Source organism: Buceros rhinoceros, unplaced genomic scaffold (assembly GCF_000710305.1).
Source record: "Buceros rhinoceros silvestris isolate BGI_N320 unplaced genomic scaffold, ASM71030v1 scaffold38589, whole genome shotgun sequence".
NCBI classification, from domain to species: Eukaryota; Metazoa; Chordata; class Aves; order Bucerotiformes; family Bucerotidae; genus Buceros; species Buceros rhinoceros.
Genome location: NW_010433937.1, coordinates 24,858 through 48,317, shown reverse-complemented (window position 1 = coordinate 48,317; position 23,460 = coordinate 24,858). Strand labels below are relative to the sequence as shown.

The following is a 23,460-nucleotide window of genomic DNA, read 5'->3' as shown; positions in this document are numbered from 1 at the left end:
ACTGTTTAGGTTGAACGTGGGGTTTACTGTGCTTTGCTGAACAGTTATCCCTGCCAACACACAGTGGTACTGTAGAGGTTAACGTGAAGGGCAACAAAACCTACAGCTTTTTTTTTAAATTCAGTGTGATGGCGAGCATTGTCTCTAGCTTAGAGGATGCAAGCTTCAATTTCTCCCCCGAATTTTAAGATTATAGCCACTGAATTTCTCCTACTGGTGCTTCCTTTCTAGTTCTGTTGGATAAATTCCCCCTCAGAAGTCCTTAGGGAGGTCTAGTAGGTCTGCTAGACAATGGACATCTTCCCTCAGAGGTGTTCATGCTTTTTTGTCCATCAGTTTTCCAAGTTATTTCTGAAGGAGGGGACTGTAAAATCACTCTCGGGGCTGATGGAGCCCCATGGAACACCTTCAGAGAACTTATGTTGCTGTCCTAAAGAAAAGTCTGGGCTTTGGGGGAGTACAAATTCAAAGGTGGTTCATGCAGCCAATCTGCCCATGTAAATTAAAAGGCGAGCGTATTTTTCTGTTGGGAAAAAAGTGGTTTTTAGCTGACCTGCATCTTGGTGTCAGTTTAAAGCATTATATCATTTAGTAGACACTTCAACATCTCCAGTTTATGCCAAGCTTTCTTCCCAGCAGCTCATTTCCCTGAAGCATTCCTATTCTCTTATCTTCTTGAGGTGCGAAAAAAAAAAGTTACTTTTTGTGGCAAAGTTGCTCTCAAAGGCTTAGTTATGGGTGGAAAGCTCCTTGAGAGTTAACTGTCCTGGACCTAATTTTCTGCTGTCTGTTTATTACTGTAAGACTTAATTGGGCTGGAGCAGCTGGTCCTGCGCCCTCTGCTAGTGAGCGGAGGGTCAGCTTTGCTCACCACGTGCGTTTCCATGGTTTCCTAATGATGGATAGATGTATTTCATGTCAGAAAAGGTAAAATCTTGTGCGAACAAATAAGACATTCTAGTAGTTGTTTTCATGATATTATTGATTTTTTTTACGTAACGGGATAAATCACAAATGAAGATATCTTTAAAGGTGTGGGAGAGAAACAAGAAGGATTAATTCCTCTTTTAGTAAGGAGAGACTCAGCGCCTCTAGGTTTGATAGCAGCTGCATGTGCAATATGGCAGATGAGGAATGGGCTGTGGAGGGGGTGCCAGTAGCACATTGAACTGAAACCAGAGGAAACGTGGACCTGGTACACAAACCTGCTCCTCTGTACTGCTCAGAACATTATCCCATAGCTGCTTTTGGTGGTTTCCTCCAGTTCTGCCCCCCGTCCCAGCAGTCCTTCAAGCACCGCATCCTTTTTTGTTACCTGTTTTCCCCAATTGTTATTTTGTCTGAAGGCAAAACACCACAGACTTGGGTTTTGGATGGTCACGGGTCTAGTTACAATTGTGGCAGAAGGTCTTTTTCCTTTTTACTTGGTAACTTTCTTGCCGAGCTGGACTTGGGAGTCCTTTTGGAGCACTGCAAGTTCCTCTCTTTAAATGGCTTTGCCCACGAGAAAGTTAAACCTGAACCAATGCTGCGTTGCGCAGCTCGCTTTTGAGACTGACCACCTCTTGCCTGCTCCAGTTTTCCTTTTTCCTTGAGGTCCTTTTGTATTAGCCTGACTAGAGGCTTGAGTGAAGAGCAGAAGAGAGGTGTCTGCTCTGTTCAGGTAGAAGGAATGAGGAACAGTGAGTGAGGCACTCTGCTCTGACGGGGTGACTCTTCTGGAGGTTTGAGCCCACATGCCGTTCTGGTTTGTTCTCACATCTTTGTGTGCATTGGTTTTAATGCAGCCAGGCTAAACTGCTGAGCAAAATGAATGGGAACTGCAGGTCTCTCTCCTTATCGCTGTTAATGCACTTGTGTATGATGTTATGCACCTGCTTTTGAGTAAGTTTTAATTTACCAACTGATTCATGACGCTGTGTATGAAGAAGGTTCCTCAGTGACTAAGCCCATCAACAGGTTACCGGTGTGCACTGGGTCAGACTGGAGTCGCGTTACTCACATATTCAGGTGCTACTGAAGTTATCTTGTAAGAAGACAGGAGGTGTCATTATTAGTGTCAGAATTGGGGAAAAACAACAGAAAATAATGCTACAGCTTCGATTCATTTGTCTTATATAGACAAATACCACACTTAAATAAAACTTTGTACTCCTGATTTCCTCCTCTGAAGAACGCAGGCTTTACCAGCTCTTTGCACTTGTAATTAAAGTTCTTTAGAGTATCCAGCAAATTTGTTTTCAAAGCTGTAGTAATGTCAGCCAGTGCTCCAGAAACATCCATTCACTGCGAAATTCAGCTGTCTCTGTAGTGGCTCTCCTGCTCTAGGCGGGAGCTGCACTATGGCTGCATTTCATTCTTGGTCTCGAAGCGAACACGCCGCTGGAGGGAAAACCCAGGACTTTTGTTCACATCCTGGGAAGACTCATGTCCCTTTCATTAGTTTTTACTTAATTGGAAAAACAAATGTGTGACCTTGTTTTGCTTATACCAGCGCTGTACTTGGCATGTAAACATTAGGGTGGGAGGTGAGGGGTGCTGGTGAGCAGGAGAGTAAATGCTCATAAAAATAGAAAAGTCTTGCAAGTTGCTGCTGGCGAACAGTGTTTGTTGTGCAGCATTTGGGATGTAGCCCTTACGGAGACCTTCACTCCTGGGGTGTATCTGCTGGCCTGCACCGAGTCGGCCTCTTCAGTTTAATTCCTTGGTCTTGACTCTGGTGCAGCGTTTTTCTGACTGTATGACTTTGCCACCCCAAAGCAAAGGGGTTGCAACTTGGATCCGCCAAATTGCGGTGCCCTCTCCCAGGTTTACCTTTAACCACATTTCTGCAGTACAAAATGTATTATTTTTTTTAATTTACCATACATACTGTATTCAAGATGTGGGTTTAGGTAGCAGAGCCAAATTGCTACCAACCCTCCTGTTTCCTCCACCCCCATTTCTTCGTGTTTCTCTCCTCTTTTAAATGGTGGTAAACTTCTGGCAAAGACTGTTTACTTTCTGCTTTTTTGAGGTACTTTTTTTTCATCTGATGCATCAAAGAAGTGTCAAAGGTAGTTAGAACTTGAGCCTGCACCAGTTGGGTTATAAATCTCAAGCTGATGGCCATGGTTTGAGCAGAAGATGCACGCAGTTTTGACTGAACTGTGGCATTGGCAGAATTGGCGAATGACTGTCTTCATCTTGGTGAATGTCATTCCTTTTTTCTGATGTTTTGTGTCTTTGACAGTTGTAGCTGGAAAATGAGATCAGGTCTGTAGAAAGATCTGCTAGAGCAGAATAGCATATAGAATTTCTGCTGTTAGCCTCACTCTTGGTCCTGTGTAGCCGATGGGACCTGTTGCCTGTGCAGATGTGCACAATTGGTTTGTTTCTTAAAGAAATGCGGGTAGGAACAGTAGTTTTGGAACTGTGGTAAGAGATGGGAACTCTAGAACCCTTAGGCTGATGCTGAAGGGCAATACTCCAAACTTTTCTGATCAGTCTAGCCAGCCAGTCATTGAAGTTCTAAGAATACGTATCGCTAAAAATGGGAGCGCTTTCCATTGCAAAGACTCCAAACTCTTTCACGTGTCACCATTTCTATAGCTGATGTAGGGAGGAGTGCCTCTTAAAATCTCTGAGACCAACAGAGGGAACTAGTGAAATTGTCTGACTTGGGCCACGTTCTTCGACAGACCACGTTGTCGACGCTTTTGGCTGTAATAAAAGAAGACATCAGAACTGGACTGTCCTTCTCTTTTGTTTGGGTGTTTCACATCTGAGGAAACGACTTTCAGAAAGAAGAGGGTCATTCAACTTAGTGTTACACCAAAATGAAGCTCCAGGGTTCCCTCCCTTCAGCACCGCACTCTAGGGAGCCATTGACAAGTGGCAGACTTGGGACAATGTGAGACTTGCTTGTCTCCAGAGCAAGCCTGAAGTTGTGAAGCTGCCTTATGGAAAGCTGATAGGTAACTAAAGAAAGACTCTTTGTACTAGGGTTTTGTCGTGAGGTTAGTACTTTGAAAATGTCAGCTGGACATCGAAGCGTGCCGTTCTTGCCCGTCAGCAAATGGCACTGGTGTGTGGGATGCTGTAGGAGACCATGTTTCTGTTTCAGAAGCTTGTTTTCTTAAATGAGTCAGGTGATAGTTCAGTGGTTTTCCATTTTTTCCTCATCAAGGCCTTTCATGGTTCTTGGATGGACTTGCTTATTTCTGCAGAATTTATTTATGTTCGTTGGGAGAAGTTTCTTTGATTTCTTGGCTAACTCATAAGCCCTATTTATAAGGGCATGTTGTTTTGAGAGCAGGGTTGTGTTCAACCACAGCACAGTGTTTTCAAAAGCAATTGAATACAGTTGACCTTCCGCTGGGTGTAGATTTCAGTGTTTGTGGATATTTTGAAATGTAGACATGATTCCTTCGGTGTCTTTAATTAAATGGTTGTGCCTCTGTAAGGTGGGTCTATTTGAAAAATTGATTTTTTTAATAGAACAGAAAACTTGGTTTGGCCTCATGTTACAGTGTGCGTTCCTGAAGTCGTCGTAATACAAATCTAAAATATTTGAAATATCTCAGATTGGGACTTCTTGGTACAAGGAAGTAACTCTGAAATACAGCAGAGCAGTGAAGGTGAAGAATTGTGTCTGTTGTGGACTTGCTTGCTGCAGAAGTGCTGGTGGGACTGAGATGTCCGAAGTGGAGCGCACAGACCGTTCCATGGTATTAAATCGTACAGGTTAACGTAAAAGCTTTGTGAAGTGTCCGTGCTTTTGAGCGGATGGGCCGCCTCCACTGGTGGCAGTTGCTGGGTGGTGATGGCGGTGATGAGCCAGCTCTGGGCAGGCCCCTGCAGTCAGGGCTCCTCTAGAGCTTGGGAGCCATTGTTTGGGTGGCCACCTCGACAGTGTCGAGGTGCTGAGCCTCTGGTCTGAAAGAAGGGACCCTGTGCTAGGTAGGACTTGGGCCCAAAAGTGGGTTTTGGTTTCATCTCCCCCTAAGTTTTGGAATTTGCTTTAGTTACAGGAGATTCTGCTTTAGAGAGAGTATTTTGGGGTTTTTATAATGACTTAGGCTTGGTGTTTTCTTCATTTTACTCTCTTAAGTCACGGTAGGAAACCCTCTTGCCTACTGACTGTTACGTGCTTGTAGGTCAGTAGTTTGGAGGATAATGCTGTGGGTGCTGGAGCTGTCAAGTTCTGCTGTAGGGGAGCGCTGGCTTGTTCTGAGCCCGTTCTTGACACTAAATCAAGACGGGTTTTTGAATTCCTACTTGTTAGGAAATGGACCAGTTTCGGCAGTTCTTGTAATCGTGTCCCATGTATGTGTTTCATTTCAGAGGTCGCAGCAGTGGCAAAGGACCGCCTCAGCCTACGGTAAGTGTCTGTGGTTTCCTCATTGTACCACTTCTAGACAGGAGGAGACGTGAGTGGTCCCAGGTGTCAGTGTAAGAAGAGCAGATACCGGAATGTTCTCTCAATTTTTCCTTTGGCGATCACGGTGGATATTTTAGACTGAGACACACTTTTCTGAAGATGTAGCATCTTGCATTCATTTGAGTCTCGCGGGAGGGCGAAGGGAGGAAGGCTCACTTAAACTTTTGTCTACACTAAATATTCTGCATTTTATTGCAATTACAGCGATACAGATAACATTTAACTTAATGCAGTGCTTTTGAGTGATTTCCATCGACATTGGCTTCTCCCTTAAACAGCTGACAGTAAGACAGCATTTAGTTAAATAAAAATAACAGGTTTTTTACCTTTACTGTAAAATAGCTAACCCAATGTTACTAGTACCCCGAACACATAGCTTTAGTTACTGTCCAGGCTGTGTATTGTTGACGTTGAGGAGTGGCTTGAGTTGTAGAATGTAGTTTTATCAAAGCTGAACGTGCGGATCTCGATTTAAAAGTGGATCTTTGAACTGCGCTAATCAAATATTTGCTAATTTGTTATTCGCCTGGTTTTCAAGGATGAATAGTTTGGGGGAAGGAAGGTTTAGGAGGACTACAGTTTACTTAAATGTTTATTGAAGATATCAAGGCTCTTCAGTAAAAATAAAGAAGCTTTGAGAAAGGGAGGTGAAAAAGGTCACAGGCATGTCTTTGCAGACCAGGGAGGTGGCTAACGCGCAGGAGTAAGTGGATGATTTAAATGATAGGTTGTCAGTTAAAAAGCTCAACCTGTGGTGGGGTCCTTGCATGTTTGGGCATTTCTTGTTTAACAGGGACATCAGGTGTTGCCACAAAACACAGACATTCTGGCTGCTTCATGTACGCTCACGCGAGCGTGTCATGCAGCAACCTGGGTGAGCCCTGGTCAGCTCTCCCAGCACAGGACCTCATGTTCCGACACTGCAGGGGATCAATTACTTTTGACTAATTTTTGACAAATTTTACAGTGGGTTTTGTAGCTCTTTGGTGCTCTCCAGTTGGATGACTTCAGCGTCTGTTAATGCACGCAATTGGGACTGTTAGAGGAAACGATGTAGTTCAACAGGGCCTGAGAGCACCTTTTTACTTCTTCGTCAGTTGAAGTACCTTACCCCATTGATGGATCTTCAGCCAGAGAGGGGTGGTAGCCTGGCAGCCAGAGAGGGGTGGTAGCCTGGCAGCCAGAGAGGGGTGGTACCTGGCAGCCAGAGAGGGGTGGTAGAGGGCTTTTTCAGTCCAGACACATGAGCTTCCCCCAGCCAACAAGAGCATTTCCTTACTGAGTGACACTAGAGGCACTCTGTAATGTTTACCTTGTGTGGAAGGATGTTCTGGTCTTCAGTGATCCCTTTTTCCTTTCTATGATCTCTCATGTGACCTAAGTTCTATGTGTATTGACCAAGTAAGGTTTTAGACCAATATTTCTAGGAACTAGTATGTCCTGGTGAAAACCTGCTTTCTTTATGGCTTTTTAAACTGTTACAAGGGTTTCTCATCTATTCCTGATGTCTTTTTTATTTTTTCAGATTTCTTTCGATGGCATCTATGCAAACATGAGAATGGTTCACATACTTACATCAGTTGTTGTAAGTCGTCCTATTTGGAAGGGGGGTAAATGGTTTCTCTACGGACATTGAATTGTTAATTAGTCCATTAATTGTAATACAACGTAGTGCATATTCAACTTCTGCAGCAGGGATGTTTTGGCAGGATTGAATGTTAAAGAATCTGAATGTTTGGCTTGGAAAGGTTCAAATACAGTTTGCAGAGGTGTAGCACATTTCTTAGGTGCACTGGTCATAAATTCTCTGTCTTTAGAGAGGTTATGGATAAATAAAATCAGTCTGCATGCAGGGGCTGGAAGCCTTTCTCTCCAGATGTGAGTGGAAGTCCTGGCATGCCAGAATTAAGTAAGGCGGATTGTCCCACATCTGCTGGAGACCAGGATAAACCTTCACCGTTATTTGTACCCCACCATACACACGCGGGTTTTGGTTCTGCACAAAAACTTGGGAGTACCAGATATGCTGCTGTGAGTGTCTTTAAGTCCCTTCAGAACACATGTGGGTATGCACAAAGCCAGCTGTTTGCATCTGCAGCCCACAGCAGCATATTTAGAAATGGGCAACTGTTGATTGAGTAGAGTTGACCAAAAACTGAGCTGTATTTTTACACGTTATGCTTAAGTAAACTATACATCTTTGAGAAAATCACTCGGATGTCATCGTCCAGCTGGCCGAAAGCTGTTTCCATTTTTCTTGCCTTCTAGGGATCCAAATGTGAAGTACAGGTGAAAAATGGTGGTATATATGAAGGAGTTTTTAAAACCTACAGTCCTAAGGTAATTTTTTTCCATTTTGTCTCTTATCTATTTTAAAAGATCCTATATTGAATAATCAATGCATGATTAAAATTTGAGTATTTATTATGAATTATTTGGACTAGGCTTACACAAGCAGATTAATTTTTGCAAACTATTGTGTCTGGGTTTTTTGTAAGTATGTGACGTTATCGAGTAGCTTGTGCATTAAGTCAGTGTGTTCTTTTTATGTCTCTAATAGTGTGATTTAGTGCTCGATGCTGCTCATCGGAAAACTGCAGAATCCAGTTTGGGGCCAAAACGCGAAGACATACTGGAGAGTATCTTGTTCAAGTCTTCAGATTTTGTGATGGTGCATTTTAAGGATATGGATACCAATTATGCGAGAAGAGGTATACTGGACTGTGCACTTGTCTGTATCTTAGATTGTGAGGGAAGATTTTCAAAGTCGATGCTTTAGGTTCCCAGACCTAAAGCTCATGTTTAGCCTTTTAATGAGTGTGGAACACACAATTACCCCATTGAAGTCAGTGGAAAGAGCGGACTCGCAGCTCCTCCCCAAATCAGAAATTCATCAACATTTAAGATCGCAGAACCTTCGTGAGGGCACTCTGCTTTGTGCAGCTGGTTTTGGTGTCTGGGAAGCAAATCCTTAGTGGTGGTACAAAACATTTTACAGATTTTGTGGGAGGTTGTTTTTTTATGTAAATATTTTTCTAAATTAGTCTGTTAAATGAGAATCTATGAATATACAAATTCTTTATAAAAAGATTATTGTTCAGAGTTGGTGTATATATAAAGTAGTATATTTAATTTAGTAACTTTTATCTCTTGACATGCATTCACATAAATATTCTAAAAATACTATGCAAATGGAGCTAAAAATTCCTAAGGAAAATCCACTATTTGTGGTTTTAATTTCTGCTTTGCTACTTCTAGACCTGTAGAACCTAGCTGGGCAGCAGACAGGTGGTCTTAAAATCTTGAAGGCATGGCTTGAAACCATCAGAATTAAATGATTTTACAGGCAATCAGGCAATCTTCATACTTTTTCTTTTAATATCTCATCTCCAAGAGACTAATTATTTTTCTGGCTCACAAGTCAGCTCTAATTCCTTTGCAAATGGGTTGGGTTGGTTTTTTTTTTTTGAGTGGTAAATCTCAGGGGTTTTTATGCTTCTTGTTGCTGACTTGCTGGGCTGAGGAATAAAAGCGAGTCCCCAGCTTTGTGTGCCACGGAGTGAATTTGTGTACGGGTACATTGCCAGGCTGGCCCACAGCTGGCACTGGGAGCCAAGCTGTTATTGTAACACACATGCTTTATTCCTGTGTATGAACTCAGAGATGTGGAGGGACTGGTGGACATCTGATGGGACCTTTCTCTTTCCACCATGTGTCTGTACGTGCGTATGTCCTTGCCTGATTAAAGCTGAAGAATGAGAGGCTCGTTGTTTCAAGGAATTTGCTTTTCCCAGAAGATGATGCATAATGTCAGGGCAAATGTAGCATGGAAATATAGATAAGTTGCAGGTTCTGGATGGGGCTTTGAATTTTAATTAAGGAGAGCTGTTCTATAACAGGTCTGCTACGAACATTGCTGTAATGTAAACGTAAACTGGGCTGTCCGTTACCCATCTTTATAGATTTGGAGCAAATAGAATGAAGAACACGCTACTACTTCTAGGAAAAATTACTTAGTGGAAGTTTTCTAGAAGCAAATGACTACTTCAGGCTGAACAGTCCCTCAGTTCACTTTATAATGTGCAATGTCTTTGAATCTAAATCTCTTAAGTAGCTGGAGAGGGGAGCTGAAATAAAGCTGTAGAGACTTGGAGCAAGATAAACAGGAAGGCTGCAAAACTCGATAAGTTGTAGTGGCTAAATTAATCTGCTTTCCATTTTGTCTCAAAAATGTATTATCTCGAAGTGACACTTGAAAGTGTAAGTCAGGCTCTGATCGCACCTGCAAATTAGAGCAATGAAGGGCTTTCTGCTTCTTGGGAAAGGAAGCGTACGAACATGCATGCAGGAACTGCCGGCCTTTAGTCCTTAGAAATAAACCCAAATGTTCATGGTACCCCGTCAGAGAAGCCTGTGTGAGTCACAGTAAAAACCCAGTCTGAGCTCCTAGGTGAGGAGATGTGCTCCTTGCCGCGTTTATGCTGGGAACGGGTTCTGTCTGGCGCCCAGGGAAGTCTGACAGCACTGCACTTATCCTGGAACAAGTGTTTCTAAATTGCCCAGCCCTCAATGTTTTTTGGCTTTCACAGACAAGTTAGTAGGCAACTTGGACGTATTTGGTTGGAAAGGCAGCTTGCTCTCACTGCTTTAAGAACGTAGTCAAACAAAAAGGCACTGCACAAGCATGCTGTTACCCTGGGGAAGGCTTACCTAGAGCAGGGTTTGCAGGGTCTGTGTGTGTAGCTTCTCGTACCCCTTTAGGAGACTACTAGACTCTGGAGGAGGCCTTGAAGTAAGCTGAACTTATACAAAAGCTGCCGTTCTGAAAGTTTTAGTGTGTCCTTGTTTCCTGGTTCAGTAGAAATATCTGGAGCTCCATGGATTTTTATTCTGGCATTTGCTTCTCTGCTGAGCTGGAGGAATGTGGACAAATGGTGCTACTGAGTGTGGATCTTGATCCTCAGTCTTGAATAGCAGAGATGTTAGCTGCATCGTGTGCTCTGCTGACCGGGTCAGAGACTGGTCAGAAGAGACTGGGAGAGTGCTGGAACAGAGCAGCAGGTGGGGAGAAAGGGAATGGGATGGGCTCTCCTTTCAGAAGAGTGGAAAATACAGTCGTGTCTAAAAGACCCGTCCGAAGTGTCAGCCAGCTACCTCACAGTGCTATCAGACTCGTGCAGCTTTGGAGCAGTGAGCTGATAATCCATCCTGCAGCTGCATCAGTGGTGTGAGAGCAGGGGAGGTAACGACAGCGTAGACTTGGGGTGGGTGAAACCACCCTGTTTGGAAGCAGCAGTCTTAGATTTGCTTGTGCCAAGCGTGACGTTGCACCTTAAGACACACCAGTGGAGAAAGTGTGGTGCCTGCCCAGATTGTAGAACTTGGAAGGGCTGGCAAAAAAAATACTAGGTGTGCGTAGACAGGGACATTCTAACAGTTCACGTTTAAAAAAATAAATCCGTCCCTGCTTCCTGGGCTCTTACTTGCAGCTCTGTCAGTCTGTGTAGACCTCTGTGCTCATGTAGATTCCTGTTAGGCTTCAGAAGGAAGGGAAAGGAGTCACCTGAGGGTCTCTCGCTGTGGAATTAGGGCTTTCTGCAGCACAGGCAGGCTGATGAATGAAACATGCATTGGAAAGCTCAGGTGGAATTGTTGTATATTCAGACTCTTCTATCTGCATTTAGAGAGGGACAGGCACTGCCTTCTGCATGCGGCAGTGGAAGCGGGCTGCTCTCAGCCTGCTCTAATGTGCACGTTGAAGTCCTTGACTCTGCATTAGAGTGAAACCTCTTTCTGCTTCACCTTCCGAAGCAAAGGTGAGGTGCCCAGCTCTCCTCGTTGCCGTGTTCCTTGGATGATGGAAGCATGCTGGAAGCAGGAGGTGCGATTGTCCCGTGTTGTACAGAACAGGCTCCTCGCAGTGTTTCCCGTGCTCCTGAACACGGAGCAAACGATTCAAATTTGAGTAAGGCTTTGGAGTTGCCGCCTTGGCTTCTCTTTAAAGACAAGACAATTCAACATCGTAACTGCTGTTAAAGTAAAAGGCTTCTACAATGTTTTTATTGTTTTTTTGGCACTGTTATGGCATTCTGAGAGAAATATTACAAATCTGAGGGAAGAAGGCAGAAGAGAATTGGCTATTTAAGTTTTCCCTTGAATTAGCACTGCAAGTGGCATCCTTCCAGAGAAAGTGTTGCAAGGGGAATAGCAGTCGGCATATGATGAACAAAGGAAGGAAATGTTGGCTCTGCGGAGCTGGTGGTAACTGGTTTTAATGTTTCAAATCAGTAGTAAGTAGTTACAAAACAAATGAGAACTTACTGTTGAAACCTGGGTTTGCTTTGGGCCACGCTGCTCTGGATCAGGGCTTGCGGCGCGAACACCTGTGGCACGCGGCGCTGGCTGGTTTAGTAGCATCCAAATGCCGAGCTGCGCTTAATTGCGTATTTGTGCTCCTCACCGTTAGTAGCTCAAAATATGTTTGCAAAAACAAGCGTGCTAAACACTAAAATTAATTAAACCCGGACTCTTAATTGCTCTATTCTGGCAATTTTTTCAATTCATTTAGTAGCACATACTCGAAGAATTTGCCCAAGCAAAGTTTTTCTCAGGATGCGTGTATTTATTTTGCCGTACTTAATGTGAATTTCTGTTGCATAGAATTGTCCCTGGGATGTTTTTTTCCCGTTAGCATGTTTTAAAACAAGAAGCGAGGTCTTTGATATCGAACTTTGCGTGGGAGATGTCCCATTAAGCAGGTACAGAGGCAGTGGGTCTAATTAAGCATTACAGCTCAAGCTCTTTATTTGACTGGTTTTCATTTGATCTTTAACTTGGGTTTTACCATGTAGAAAAGGAATTGATTAAAAATCTGGCCATGTCAGAGGTGAATTGCTTGTTCAACAGCTTGGAGATAGGAGGCACCAGATCAGAGGAGGCTGAGCCTGGGCAGTCAGTATCTTTCTTCTCTGTTACTGCTCTGCCAGTCCACACTTGTAGCAGCAGTTCATATTTTCGCTTCTACTTTGCTAATAATCTTAAGAGCAGTATTTTTGTTTTATTTTTCCAAATTTTTAGATACATTCCCAATTTTGTAGCTCATTAATTTTGGTGAAGTCTTGTTTGACTTGCTGCATTTTTAATCTCGATGTCCTGTGTGCCTGCCTAGCTCTTTGTTCCAGGAAAAGAGCGATCTGTGCCTTGAGGTACTGTTCTGCTACGTTTAAACTTTGCCTGAATGCTTGTGAGACCATATTGTTTGACTAGAAGTCTGCCTTTGTAGCTTGAATTTCTCCTAACTCTGGATTTTCTTTGAGCCGTAGAGGTTAAACCAATGCTGCGGTCTCGCTTGTGACTTGTTCTGAAGTGGGAGAGAAGTGAAGAGCAGTGAAGCTTCTTGTGCCCCATGATATACTGGGTTCTGCTGGGAAACTTAGCATTGACTGCACACGTCTTTCTCAGAGCTGCAGCAGTTGTTAGCTAGTGGAGTTTCTGTTTTGACTTGAGGTTTTTCCCCCCCCAGTTCATCTGTATCATTATGATTTTTAACAGCACTCTGCTGAATGTTTATGTGGCTTTTGTAAATAAGAAAATCAGTGGGTTGAGTAGATGAGTCTTGTTAAGCTGGTATTTTATTCACAGTATGCAAAATGGCACAGCTGTTCTTGGAGTTTGAAGTAATTTAATAGAAATTAAGGAAACACCCTTCTGAAATATAGCAGATCACCTCCATCAGGTGCTGTCCTCAGTCCTCCTAACTTGTATTTACCTAATTCCATTGGAGCAGAGTTCTCTCTGCTCCCAGTGAAGTAACGGCGGCGCAATTGTCACAGTTTCCTAAGGGACGTAAGCAGCTTCTGACCTGCAGATGTTCCATCTGAGAGGATCAGACATGAAACACCGAACTGCTGGGGTTTGGCACAGCAGCAGCACTCGTCTGTCGGGGTTATGGCAGTGTTAGCTAGGGGGTATTGGTAAGTTAAACGTGGGGTTGCCTCCTAGTTAAACGTGCTCTTTAGTGACTACTGAACTGTGGGTTGAGGTTGCACTGTAGTTTCAGATGACATTTAAATGTATCTGCTGTTACAGTGTAATTTAAAAGCTGTTTGTGTGAAGGGAAACCAAGAGACATTTTCTTTCAAAACCTGTAAGCTCTTGGGGTCTTCTTTTTTTGTGAAGGAAAATGGGGAAATACTGAGAGCTCAGCTTTGCCTGAATTCAGCTGTATAATGCGAAAAAATCCACCTGTATTTAGAGCTGGCATCTTCCCATTTTTTTCTCTCTCCATATCCATTGTAGATCCTTCAGAAGAGGTAACTTTTGGCAGTCACTCTGTCTCTGCATCTTGCCTTTCATAATGTTTTTGTTACCATGATATATAACGGAAGCTTACTTGCTCACACATTTATGGCACTGTAAAACATGTATGCGTAACTTCACGGGATCATTTCGAGTTTCTCCAGTTAGTTGGTGACTTCTGTCCTCACCCTTGAATTTCCCTGTTCTGAACAGTTGAAAACACAACGATTCATCAGCAGCACGTAGGTGGTACAGTGGTACAATGACCCAGTTTCCCACCAGTTTACAAGTAATCCCAGAACGTGCCTGCTAAAGGCATCACGTTCATGTCGAGCTAAAATGCGATCTCATGGGGGAGTGTCAGCCCCGGGCTGCCTGGGTGCTGCCACAGCCTGGGGTGGCACTGTGACGTCTCGCCGGGTGATGGGGTTCTACTGATTCTCTCCCTTTGAAATGAAGGGGTGGTTATTTTTTAGCTAACTTTCTCTTATTTTTCATACATCTTTCATAACATTTCGCTCCACAGAAGCTTATTAACAATGCTGAATTGCTTACCCATAGTTCCTTTGGTCTTTGTGTCTGAGTTGGGCGTTTCATGAGGTAGCACTGAATGTTACCAGAAAAGCAGTTTGCTTTTATGACGGATTGTCCCAGTCCACGGGCAGAACCTCGCTGTGGAATTGGGTACCACAGGAAGAATGAGCCATGCCAGTGGTCTCACTTTAAAAATCTTCAGTGATTGTCTAAAAACAATGACATCAGTGGCCAGCTTCAGATGCTGGGGATTCTTTTCACGAGGGCTTTAAAGTTTGCTTTTCTTAGTTAGATTTCAGATCTTGCCAAAAGTTAATTTAAGCCACATTCTTCCATAACTGGCACTGCCTGATGGTTTGATTTCTTCTTTTTTTAAAGGTCTGAAGTGTTTACTCTTTATTTTATCAGTACATTGATAATAGGAAGTTCTAGATTGGTTGTTTATTTATTTTAGGCTTATTTATTTATTTATAAGCTTATAATAAACTTATTTTTAAAAGTTCCTTCTGCTTAAGTACGGCAGCTCTGGGATCTGGCTGCTCACAGATATAAAAGCTTGGCTTCCTTGATGAATGGCTTTGTGCATTTTTTTACAGCACTTTAATATTCTAGTAGCATTCCTTAAGTCTGGCTTGAATGAAACATGAACGAGTGAAAATAAAAGCTCATGATCTGTATTTTTATATATACATTTTAATAATTTTTATGAATGGTAGCAGACCCTTACTGCTTATTTATTTTCATACGTGGTAGAGAACAAGAGGTAGAGAGTTTTGAATCTCGCTGTGTGATTTGGGTAAGCTGCTGCTTGGAAAAGCTCTTGCAGGAAAGACGACAGCATCTCTGTGCACCAAGCTGAAGGGTAACAGAGACAGAGTACAAACATGCGCGTGCTGGTGTGTAGAGGAGCTGTGGAAACAGGAGAAACTCAGATATTTGGAGGGAAACTTGTATTTTGCTCGTTAGGGGAATGGGATTGACTTGCATTCTTGGTTTTTTGCAATTTGTTTAATCTATTTGAGTGCAGTTGTGTGGGCTGCTTGGAAAAGCCTGGTGTTCAAGTCTTGGGATTCCTAGAGGAATGGGGATCCTCAGATAGTCTCTTTTTTTCTTTTCAAAAACATATGTGTAGTTTGTGTAAAATATTTTAAAATTGGAACGTAATTACTGCTATTCTTGATCTATTAGAATTTGGTCTGTGCTTTCATAGTTATCCTAAGGAGGAAGCAGGCACCTTTCTCTTGAACACAGCAGCTACAAGAGGTGAACACAATGTGTATATCTTCCTGGCCTTAACCAAACTGATTTCGGCTCTGTCCTTCCCACTCCCGTGCAGATGCTTTTACTGACTCAGCCATCAGTGCTAAAGTAAATGGAGAACACAAGGAGAAGGATCTTGAACCATGGGATGGAGGAGAGACCACCGCCACCGAGGAGCTTGAGGCATTAGAGACAGATGTTGTAAGTAATGCTGCTTTATCCTCTGGGCCGGTCGGTGAAGTAAGCCATTTCTCTGGACATGCCTTCAACAATTCCTTAATTTTAATCTAGCATTGAACTTTGGACTAAAACTGCTGGCCTGCATTGTATGGGGGTACGTTCAGCCTTGGCTAGCAGCTGCCACAGTTTCTTTTTACAATTTGAATAAGAATAGCTGGATTTCAGATGCCACTTTTGGCAAATATTGACAAATGGCAGCTGCTGTGGTAAGGGATGTGTTTGACTCATGGGCTGCCTGAGAGGGGAACTTAACTGGGGGCTCCAAATTCAGCAGTACACTGAAGTGATTTATCAGAGTGTTTCTGTCTGACTATCATTGCATTTGGAAATTATGGAGAAATTTGGCTTAGGTAACTGCCTCTGAGTGAAGATGAAGGAAATTGATGGAAGTGACTTAATAAGCACAGATACGACCTCAGCAGATTATGAATCATTAGGTGAAGAGCATGGTCTCAAATGACGTTTCTTTATCTATCACAGCAGTCAGCTTTTACTCAGCCATGAATTCCTTTGAGTAAGGTATTCAGACTGCAATATGTTAAAGAAAGATAGTACTACTGATGAGAGGAGAATCTCATCGTGTGGCTGTGGAGAGTGTTAACTTTGGGTGGAACAGTTCTCCTGTCAATTTTAGTGCACCTATCGTACAGCTGAGACCTGTTAGAACAGTTAATACTGTCAGTGCTTTTATAAAACATCCAAAACACTTAGAGTTGTGCTGTAACAGCAGTTTTACTAAAGTGGGGAAGTTGTGCAGATCAGCAGGGGTCTGCTGCCCTTCTCTCTCGGGTAATTGTAGTGCCTTTAAAAAGTTCCAGCCCTTGCTACAGCCAGGGATGCTTCTAATGTCCCCAGGTGTCGATTTGCCCTTTGGGGAAAAGCCATTCCTGGATATGTTTCCTGCTAGCCAGTAATCTGTGAGTGCAGAGTGGGCATGGTACTTACAACCCCCTCATAAAACACACAGCAAACAAAGAAAACAGCTTTTGAAGGTAAAACCTGTGCTTCTGGTGAACAAAGTTCCCCTGAAATAAACTGTGGCTTTAGTAATTTTGTGAGCTGGACAGTGAATTCATAGGCCCAGGAAAAAGGGCAAAAGTTTTAACTTCTGCCATCAGCCCTTAATTTTAAGGGAATGTGTTTCCAGTGTCATTTTGAAAAACGAGCATCATTTTCTTCTAGTCTAATGGATGGGATCCCAATGACATGTTTCGTTACAATGAAGAAAATTATGGTGTAGTATCAACTTATGACAGCAGTTTATCTTCTTATACGTAAGTTCCCAAATATTTTGTTACTAGATTTTTATTTAATGTTCTCCTTGGTTTGACAAACTTTGTAATTTTACATACTTTATGAAGTTGTGGACTCGAATAACTGAAAAAGCAGTGAATGAATAGTGCTTTAGAGACCTTGCCAGCACTCTGTGAGCACTTAGATGTAGTAATCGTTACATATTCCCTTAAATGGGCACAGCTTGTTCCCATTGCAACATTTTCTGAGTTTAGGGGCGCAATAATGCTTATTTCTTACCAAAATTTGTATGAATAGGGTGGAAGATACCAAACTGTGAGACTGTCTTTCCTGTAGTTTGTGTTTAAGCTGGCAGAACAGTTTGACTGAATCCTAATTCCATGGTGAGAATTGATCTGGGGGGTACTGGAATGTTGAAATGTTGCTGATAACCAAGGCGGGGTTGTGTGCTGTGGATGAGTTGTTTAGCAGACTTTCCAGATCTAAACTAAAGTTTTAGTTTACAACAGAACAACAGCTTGGATGTTGGAGTAGCGTAAAGCCAGCTCTGGCTGCCTGGGCAGCGTGGACCTGTTCCCAACAGGCTGCAGCTATAACGTTAACCAAAGCAGTTCCAGATGTTTGACAGCAATTGTGAAATGTCTTTAATGTTTTCCCACTTTTTTAACCCCCAAAGCATAAACTTAGTTTTGAGTGTTAAGGAACTGCAGTGAAGATTTGGATTTTTGTGTGGCAAATTGGAGCATTTGTGTACAGGTCTCAGGTTGAACAACGCTACTTTTACTGGTTTGTTAACACAGACCTGTAACACGGTGATAATCAAAGCGTCCTAATCGGCTTATCTCCGCGTCTGCGGAAGCTGTTCTTTCCAACACTTCACTGCTCTAAGTACTTTCTGTACTTTTGAACTTCAGTCTTCCATCTTTCTGCTTTATGGATATTAATGGAAACAGATTAAAAGGACAAAGGTGGCTTGAAATTGCCAGAGACAAATTCCATTGTTTCCGAGTTGAGCAACTTGCTTTGCCTATCAGTCTGCTAAACGGGGAGACTCTTCTCCTGATTGCCCAAGTGTGTGAGGAGCCGCCCGTAGTGTCGCTAAATGCTTCTCTCTGCAGCTGCAAGGTTGTGAAGGATTTATTGTTGGCTGGGTTTCTCTTCCTAGAGCTAAGCATTAGCAGGTCTAGTTAGTCAGACTGCATAAAGGTAACTGTTTGGGTTCTAGTAAGTGTAGTGCATGAGGAGGTGGGTCAGCTGCTGTACCTGCTGCTCCCCTCACTGGAGTTCAGAACAGTATCGTCTTGCCCATCCCCTTGGTTTCATCTTCAATGGCCTTCTCCCTGTTAGAAGATTTAAGTCATTCTTTTGTTGGTTCAGGTTGCCCTCCTACATCCCTTAATTCTTTTCAGTCCCTTTAAATAGAGAAGGATGTTTTGGGTGGCACAGGGACCCATCACTTCCGGTTTGTATGCATGGTGTTCATGCATATCTTATTTGAGCCAAAGCTTTACACCAAAGGGCAAGGTTTTGATGTGGTGTTCCTGCAGTTAGCATTGACAAGGCCAGTACATAACCTCACCTGGCCAAAAATGTGTTTAAGGGGGAAAAACTTGTGATGCAGTAGTGAGTGCTGGCTTGGACTTTGGCAGAGCCACTTGTTTTCCTCATTCTGCCACCAACACTTGAATAATCTGGCATATATTATTTCATACTTGGCTTGTATCTCCACTGACTTTCTTTGTTCTTACTTATATTCAAAATATGTGTAGTAGTGATTCTATAGTGCCCAGCACAGCATGGTCCAAACCTCAACGCTGTTCTGCATTTTCACGTAGCTTTTTCTAAAGTAAGGTTGGATGAAACAGCCGCTGGAACTGAAAATTAGAATCAGGGACAAATTTCAAAGTTATTTTATAAAACTCGACACTTGAACAAAAATCAGAACAGGTGAAAACCCAAACCATGGGTGGACAGAAGGAAGAGATGGGTGTGATGTGTCCATCTCCGGTTGTCTCCTTCAGTACTTGGCTGCTCGTGTGTTGGATTCTTGCTTGGCTTTCCGAAGGGAGCCACACGTGCCTTTAGCAATATGCTGTTAACTAATATAGAGACCCGGATGAATGGTGGTGAGGTCCTAGGACAGGGCAGATGAGTCACAGGTTTCTGGTCCCGTGCTCTCATGTATTGCATTCATCTTTTCTGCAGTAACAGGAAGAGCTGAAATTCTATGGCTGGAGATACCAAAGGATTAAGTGTGTAACCCTTTAATTTCAGTAGGACTGGGGACTCTTGGGTCTGTTTAGAATGTGTAAATAGCTAAGGAAATTCCAATCTGGTCTCTTTGGTTCCTCTCTAAAAACAGACTAAGGCTTTTATTACTCTGCTCTGTGTTTAAAGTTGGAGCCTTTGCATGGCTTTAGGGACTGGGAATTTTGCAAGTCACGGAAGGGCTCCGCACCGTGACCTCAGCTCTTTGGGCAGGTAAATGATACTGAATTTGTGCAAGATATCAAACCAGTCCACCAATATCAACACACTAAAGAGGACAGCGAGTCTCCTGCCTTAAAGCGAGGGGTTTTTTTAGTCTGACTTGGTTAGAATTAACAGTATGTAATTTTTGTAACTCCTTTGTGCTTTTGAATGCGTTTCAGAGATTCTTTTCCTTTCCATTGTCTTTTAGGGTGCCATTAGAAAGAGATAATTCAGAAGAGTTTTTAAAACGGGAAGCCAGAGCAACTCAATTAGCAGAGGAAATTGAATCAAGTGCCCAATACAAAGCTCGGGTTGCCTTGGAAAATGATGAAAGAACAGAAGAAGAAAAATACACTGCTGTTCAGAGAAATGCTAGTGAACGAGAAGGACATGGTGTGAACACTAGGTACCCGCTACTCTCTGAATAGTATTTTTCTTTAAACGATGTGCGTATTTTTGGTACAGTAGCAATTTACCGATTGAAACTGTGCTTTTACAGCAGGGCCGATGAGGTTAGGAACCTCGTGTAAACAATGCCCTGCTGTTCTTGGCACTCCTGCTAACCTGTACACCTCTGCCTGGCCCTGTATTATCTCTGTAGTGAGACAGACTTCTCCCTTCTGGTATGTTGCTGGGGTGAATTCATACCAAATTACAGGAAAGGCCAGTGGTTTGGGGACGTCACGGAGAATTTCAGGCATTAATACTAAATCATTTGGTATCAGTGGGCTCCTAGAAGGTGGACTGTGTGGTCACTATGAAAAGCCAGTTCATGAGGTGAATGTTAGGTCAACATCTGATAGCATTTAGAATTTTCCTTTAGCTTGATTTGAGCAAGACAGAAAACAGCAGCAGAGCACTTGATCGGGTACTTTTCATTGTCTGTCAGTTCTGTCTTACACTGATAGAAATTTGGTGTGTTTCAGAGAAAATAAATACATTCCACCTGGACAGAGGAATAGAGATGTCCTGCCCTGGGGAAGTGGAAGACAAAACTCGGCAAGGATGGGCAATGCTGGATCAGGCCCACCAATTTCAAGGTCTGGATCCCACACTTCAGAATTCAGTCCTAACTCTGGAGCAGATCAGAGAGTAGTTAACGGAGGCAAGTATCTGAAGTCTGAACAAATGTGCCTTAAATAGCAGTGAATTCTCTAATTACGTTGAAACTGCGTATGGTGTGGTCTTAGGAGACGTATTTCATAAGCTGGGTGAGCATGCATCATTTAACACAGAGGGGGTGAGTTCCATTTAGGTTTAACTCACAATGGAACACACATTTGACTGCACCGTGTGCAGCTTGGTGGAGCAGAAATCATTATAGTGTCTTGTTTTCCTTCTCAAACACCTTTGTCTTAGATGATGGTGCAGCCTGTGGCTTTAAAGATGAAAAATCTCTTCGTGTGTTCAGTGCTGCTGAGCTCTGTGGAGGAGGAGCAGCAATGCTGACACCTAGTGAAAGGGAGCTGGAGAAGCGTCCCTCTGCCTTTCTGGTGCAGGGAGCGGTTCTCTTTCCCATGAAAAAAAATAAAGCAACTCACTGACTTTGTGATGATGAGGGGTGGGTTGGAAATCATGGTTGGGAAAAGGAATCCAAAGCCTTCTCTCCAAGTACCTATTTGAGTATTTCCTGCTCTACACATGGGCGATATTTATAAACAGACATCGCCAAATGCTGTAGAGCAGAAACAAACCATCTTCTGAGATGGATTTCTGCAGTAGCCTATCATTGAGGCATCATTTTTAGAAGTTAAAAATGCTGTTAAATGAGACTCTGTGAATAAATGAAAAATGTATAATACTCAAGTACCTCTATCTGGAGAGGAAGTCTGGGAAACATCTAAAGGTAAGTGAAACTCCCTGTTAAAGACAGAGGCAGCTGTATAAAGGATGGAGAACCGAGTCTTGCCCAAACAATGCTAACCTTGACATTTTTTCATAGTTTTTGTGGTTTCTGTCATCCTATAAAGACCATCATATACCTAAAATACTCAGAATGGCTTGTGAATTCAATTTGTTTTGGAAACAAAGAGCCCTATATCCTAGACTAAAATACTACATTAATACTTCAGATAACTGATACAGGCATAAACGCCAGGATTCAGACACTGAACACCGCTGTTTTTTGTAAAGATGCAGTTCCTAGAGTTGATATTGCTCATCGTTTGGTTTGCAAGTCGCAGTTTGTGTAGCCAGTGCTGTATGTGAACCGCTGTTTGAGAACAGCTGGTAGCTCTGTAAGGACCTTGTCAAGAGTGATGTACTATAGAGCATATATATGATAGGCTAACAGATCAAACTTTACTGTCTATTCCTTAGTAGTATTTGTAGATCCTAATTAACCCTTTGGGGAGCTTGTGACATCCAGATGTTAAATTTGACCTGAAGTGGAGGAAATAACCTTGCAGAGACCATTTTATTGGTTGCAGAAATAAACTAACCTATCCCCAAAGGGTTAAACATGAAAAATCATTTTGTCATATTTTACTTTTTTTTTTCTGTTGACCTTTTTCCCCATAATTTTTCTTTAGTTTTTATACTTTCCTTCATATCATTTGTTCTGTCAGGTGTTCCCTGGCCATCGCCTTGCCCATCTCCTTCCTCTCGCCCACCTTCTCGCTACCAGTCAGGTCCCAACTCTCTTCCACCTCGGGCAGCCACCCCTACACGGCCGCCCTCCAGGCCCCCCTCGCGGCCCTCCAGGCCCCCGTCTCACCCCTCTGCTCATGGTTCTCCAGCTCCTGTCTCTACTATGCCTAAACGCATGTCTTCAGAAGGTACAATACCACGATTTGTTCATGTTTTTGTTTGTCTTTGTTTAACTCCTTTGTGAGTTTAATTACAAAATTGTTTTTCCTCTTCATTACTTAACCTATAATTTGTGTTTAACTTTAGTTTATCAGACTATTTCTATTAACCTTTTTATTTGAAGAGCTTTACAAAAAAACAAAAGAAAGCTGTGAAATTTCCCAAGTTGGTATGAAATAGACTCAGCTTTGTAAACGCTGCTCAGTGTCTTAACTTAACCCACAGCAACATGCAGGACCTGATCACTTTAGAGGGCCTTTTTAGGAATATAAATTTATATAAAATAGCAAATATCTAAAGCAGTTGTTCCACAAAAAGCCGTTCCAAATTTAACTAAATCATTGAACTACCTTTTGTAAAAATCCAACAATATAATGATAGTAAAATTAAAAATGCTGTATTCAGAGAAGTGCACTGTAGGGTAAGCTGCTCCAGAGGTCAGTCTGTAGAAGCCTTTAGATCTGTTTGCACTGAGGCAGAACAATAAGCCAGCTCCCTTGCAGTCCAGAGTACGCAGAGGAAGGCTAACCCGTGAGTAACTGTGTGCAAAAGAACCTGATCCAAACTCATTTGTCCTCCAAGGGTACAGTAAGGAACACATTTAAACATTTTTATTTTATTGAAGTGCCCTTAAAAACCAGCCTCCACAAGACGGTCTAGCAAGCCTGAAAAATGCAAACTGGTTACACTGAACTCACTGGGCTCTCGCAGTCTCTGCCATAGCTGCTCCGCTGGAGCCGCAGGAGAGACCAGTCGTCCTGCTAATTGAATCAGTAATGCTGGGCTGCAGCTCACCGGAAACATGCTCGAGATGGTCCGTGCCCAGAACGTGGGTGGCAGGAGGCGTGTCTGCCTGGCGTGCCGCTGTCAGTATCTGCGTGAACTTTTCGATGTAGTACGACACGGAGAACCCACATGCAAATTCAGTTATTTTTGAACACGTGCGATTGATTTGGCAGGCAGGCGGAGAACTGCCGCTTATGGCAACAGTTCACGTCTGCTACTAAAAGAGGATTGCTGGACCGTGTGTGTTCTTGCCTGTGTATCATTTGGGTTGAAGCGTACTTCAGATTCATGGGTAAAGCAGAGGCTGACATTTAAAGATTTATGTAACCAAAGGGATACTTGGTATTTTAACACTTTATCTGAAACCAGAAAGCCATTATCTGAAC

The 23,460-nt window shown here is 42.8% G+C and overlaps 1 protein-coding gene across 1 annotated transcript in view; it reads left to right on the top strand.

Moving 5' to 3' along the window:
* Positions 1 to 5,325: 5,325 nt before the first annotated feature.
* The window catches only part of ATXN2 (ataxin 2), a gene marked incomplete at its 5' end in the record, with an annotated part of 42,830 nt that continues 24,695 nt past the window's right edge, over positions 5,326 to 23,460 (top strand). The window contains 8 exons of the mRNA XM_010144276.1: positions 5,326 to 5,362; positions 6,948 to 7,007; positions 7,691 to 7,762; positions 7,983 to 8,133; positions 15,591 to 15,715; positions 16,937 to 17,028; positions 19,689 to 19,886; positions 20,407 to 20,585. Coding sequence (XP_010142578.1) covers positions 5,326 to 5,362; positions 6,948 to 7,007; positions 7,691 to 7,762; positions 7,983 to 8,133; positions 15,591 to 15,715; positions 16,937 to 17,028; positions 19,689 to 19,886; positions 20,407 to 20,585 — 914 coding nt within the window. The remainder of the gene's footprint in view (positions 5,363 to 6,947; positions 7,008 to 7,690; positions 7,763 to 7,982; positions 8,134 to 15,590; positions 15,716 to 16,936; positions 17,029 to 19,688; positions 19,887 to 20,406; positions 20,586 to 23,460) is intronic.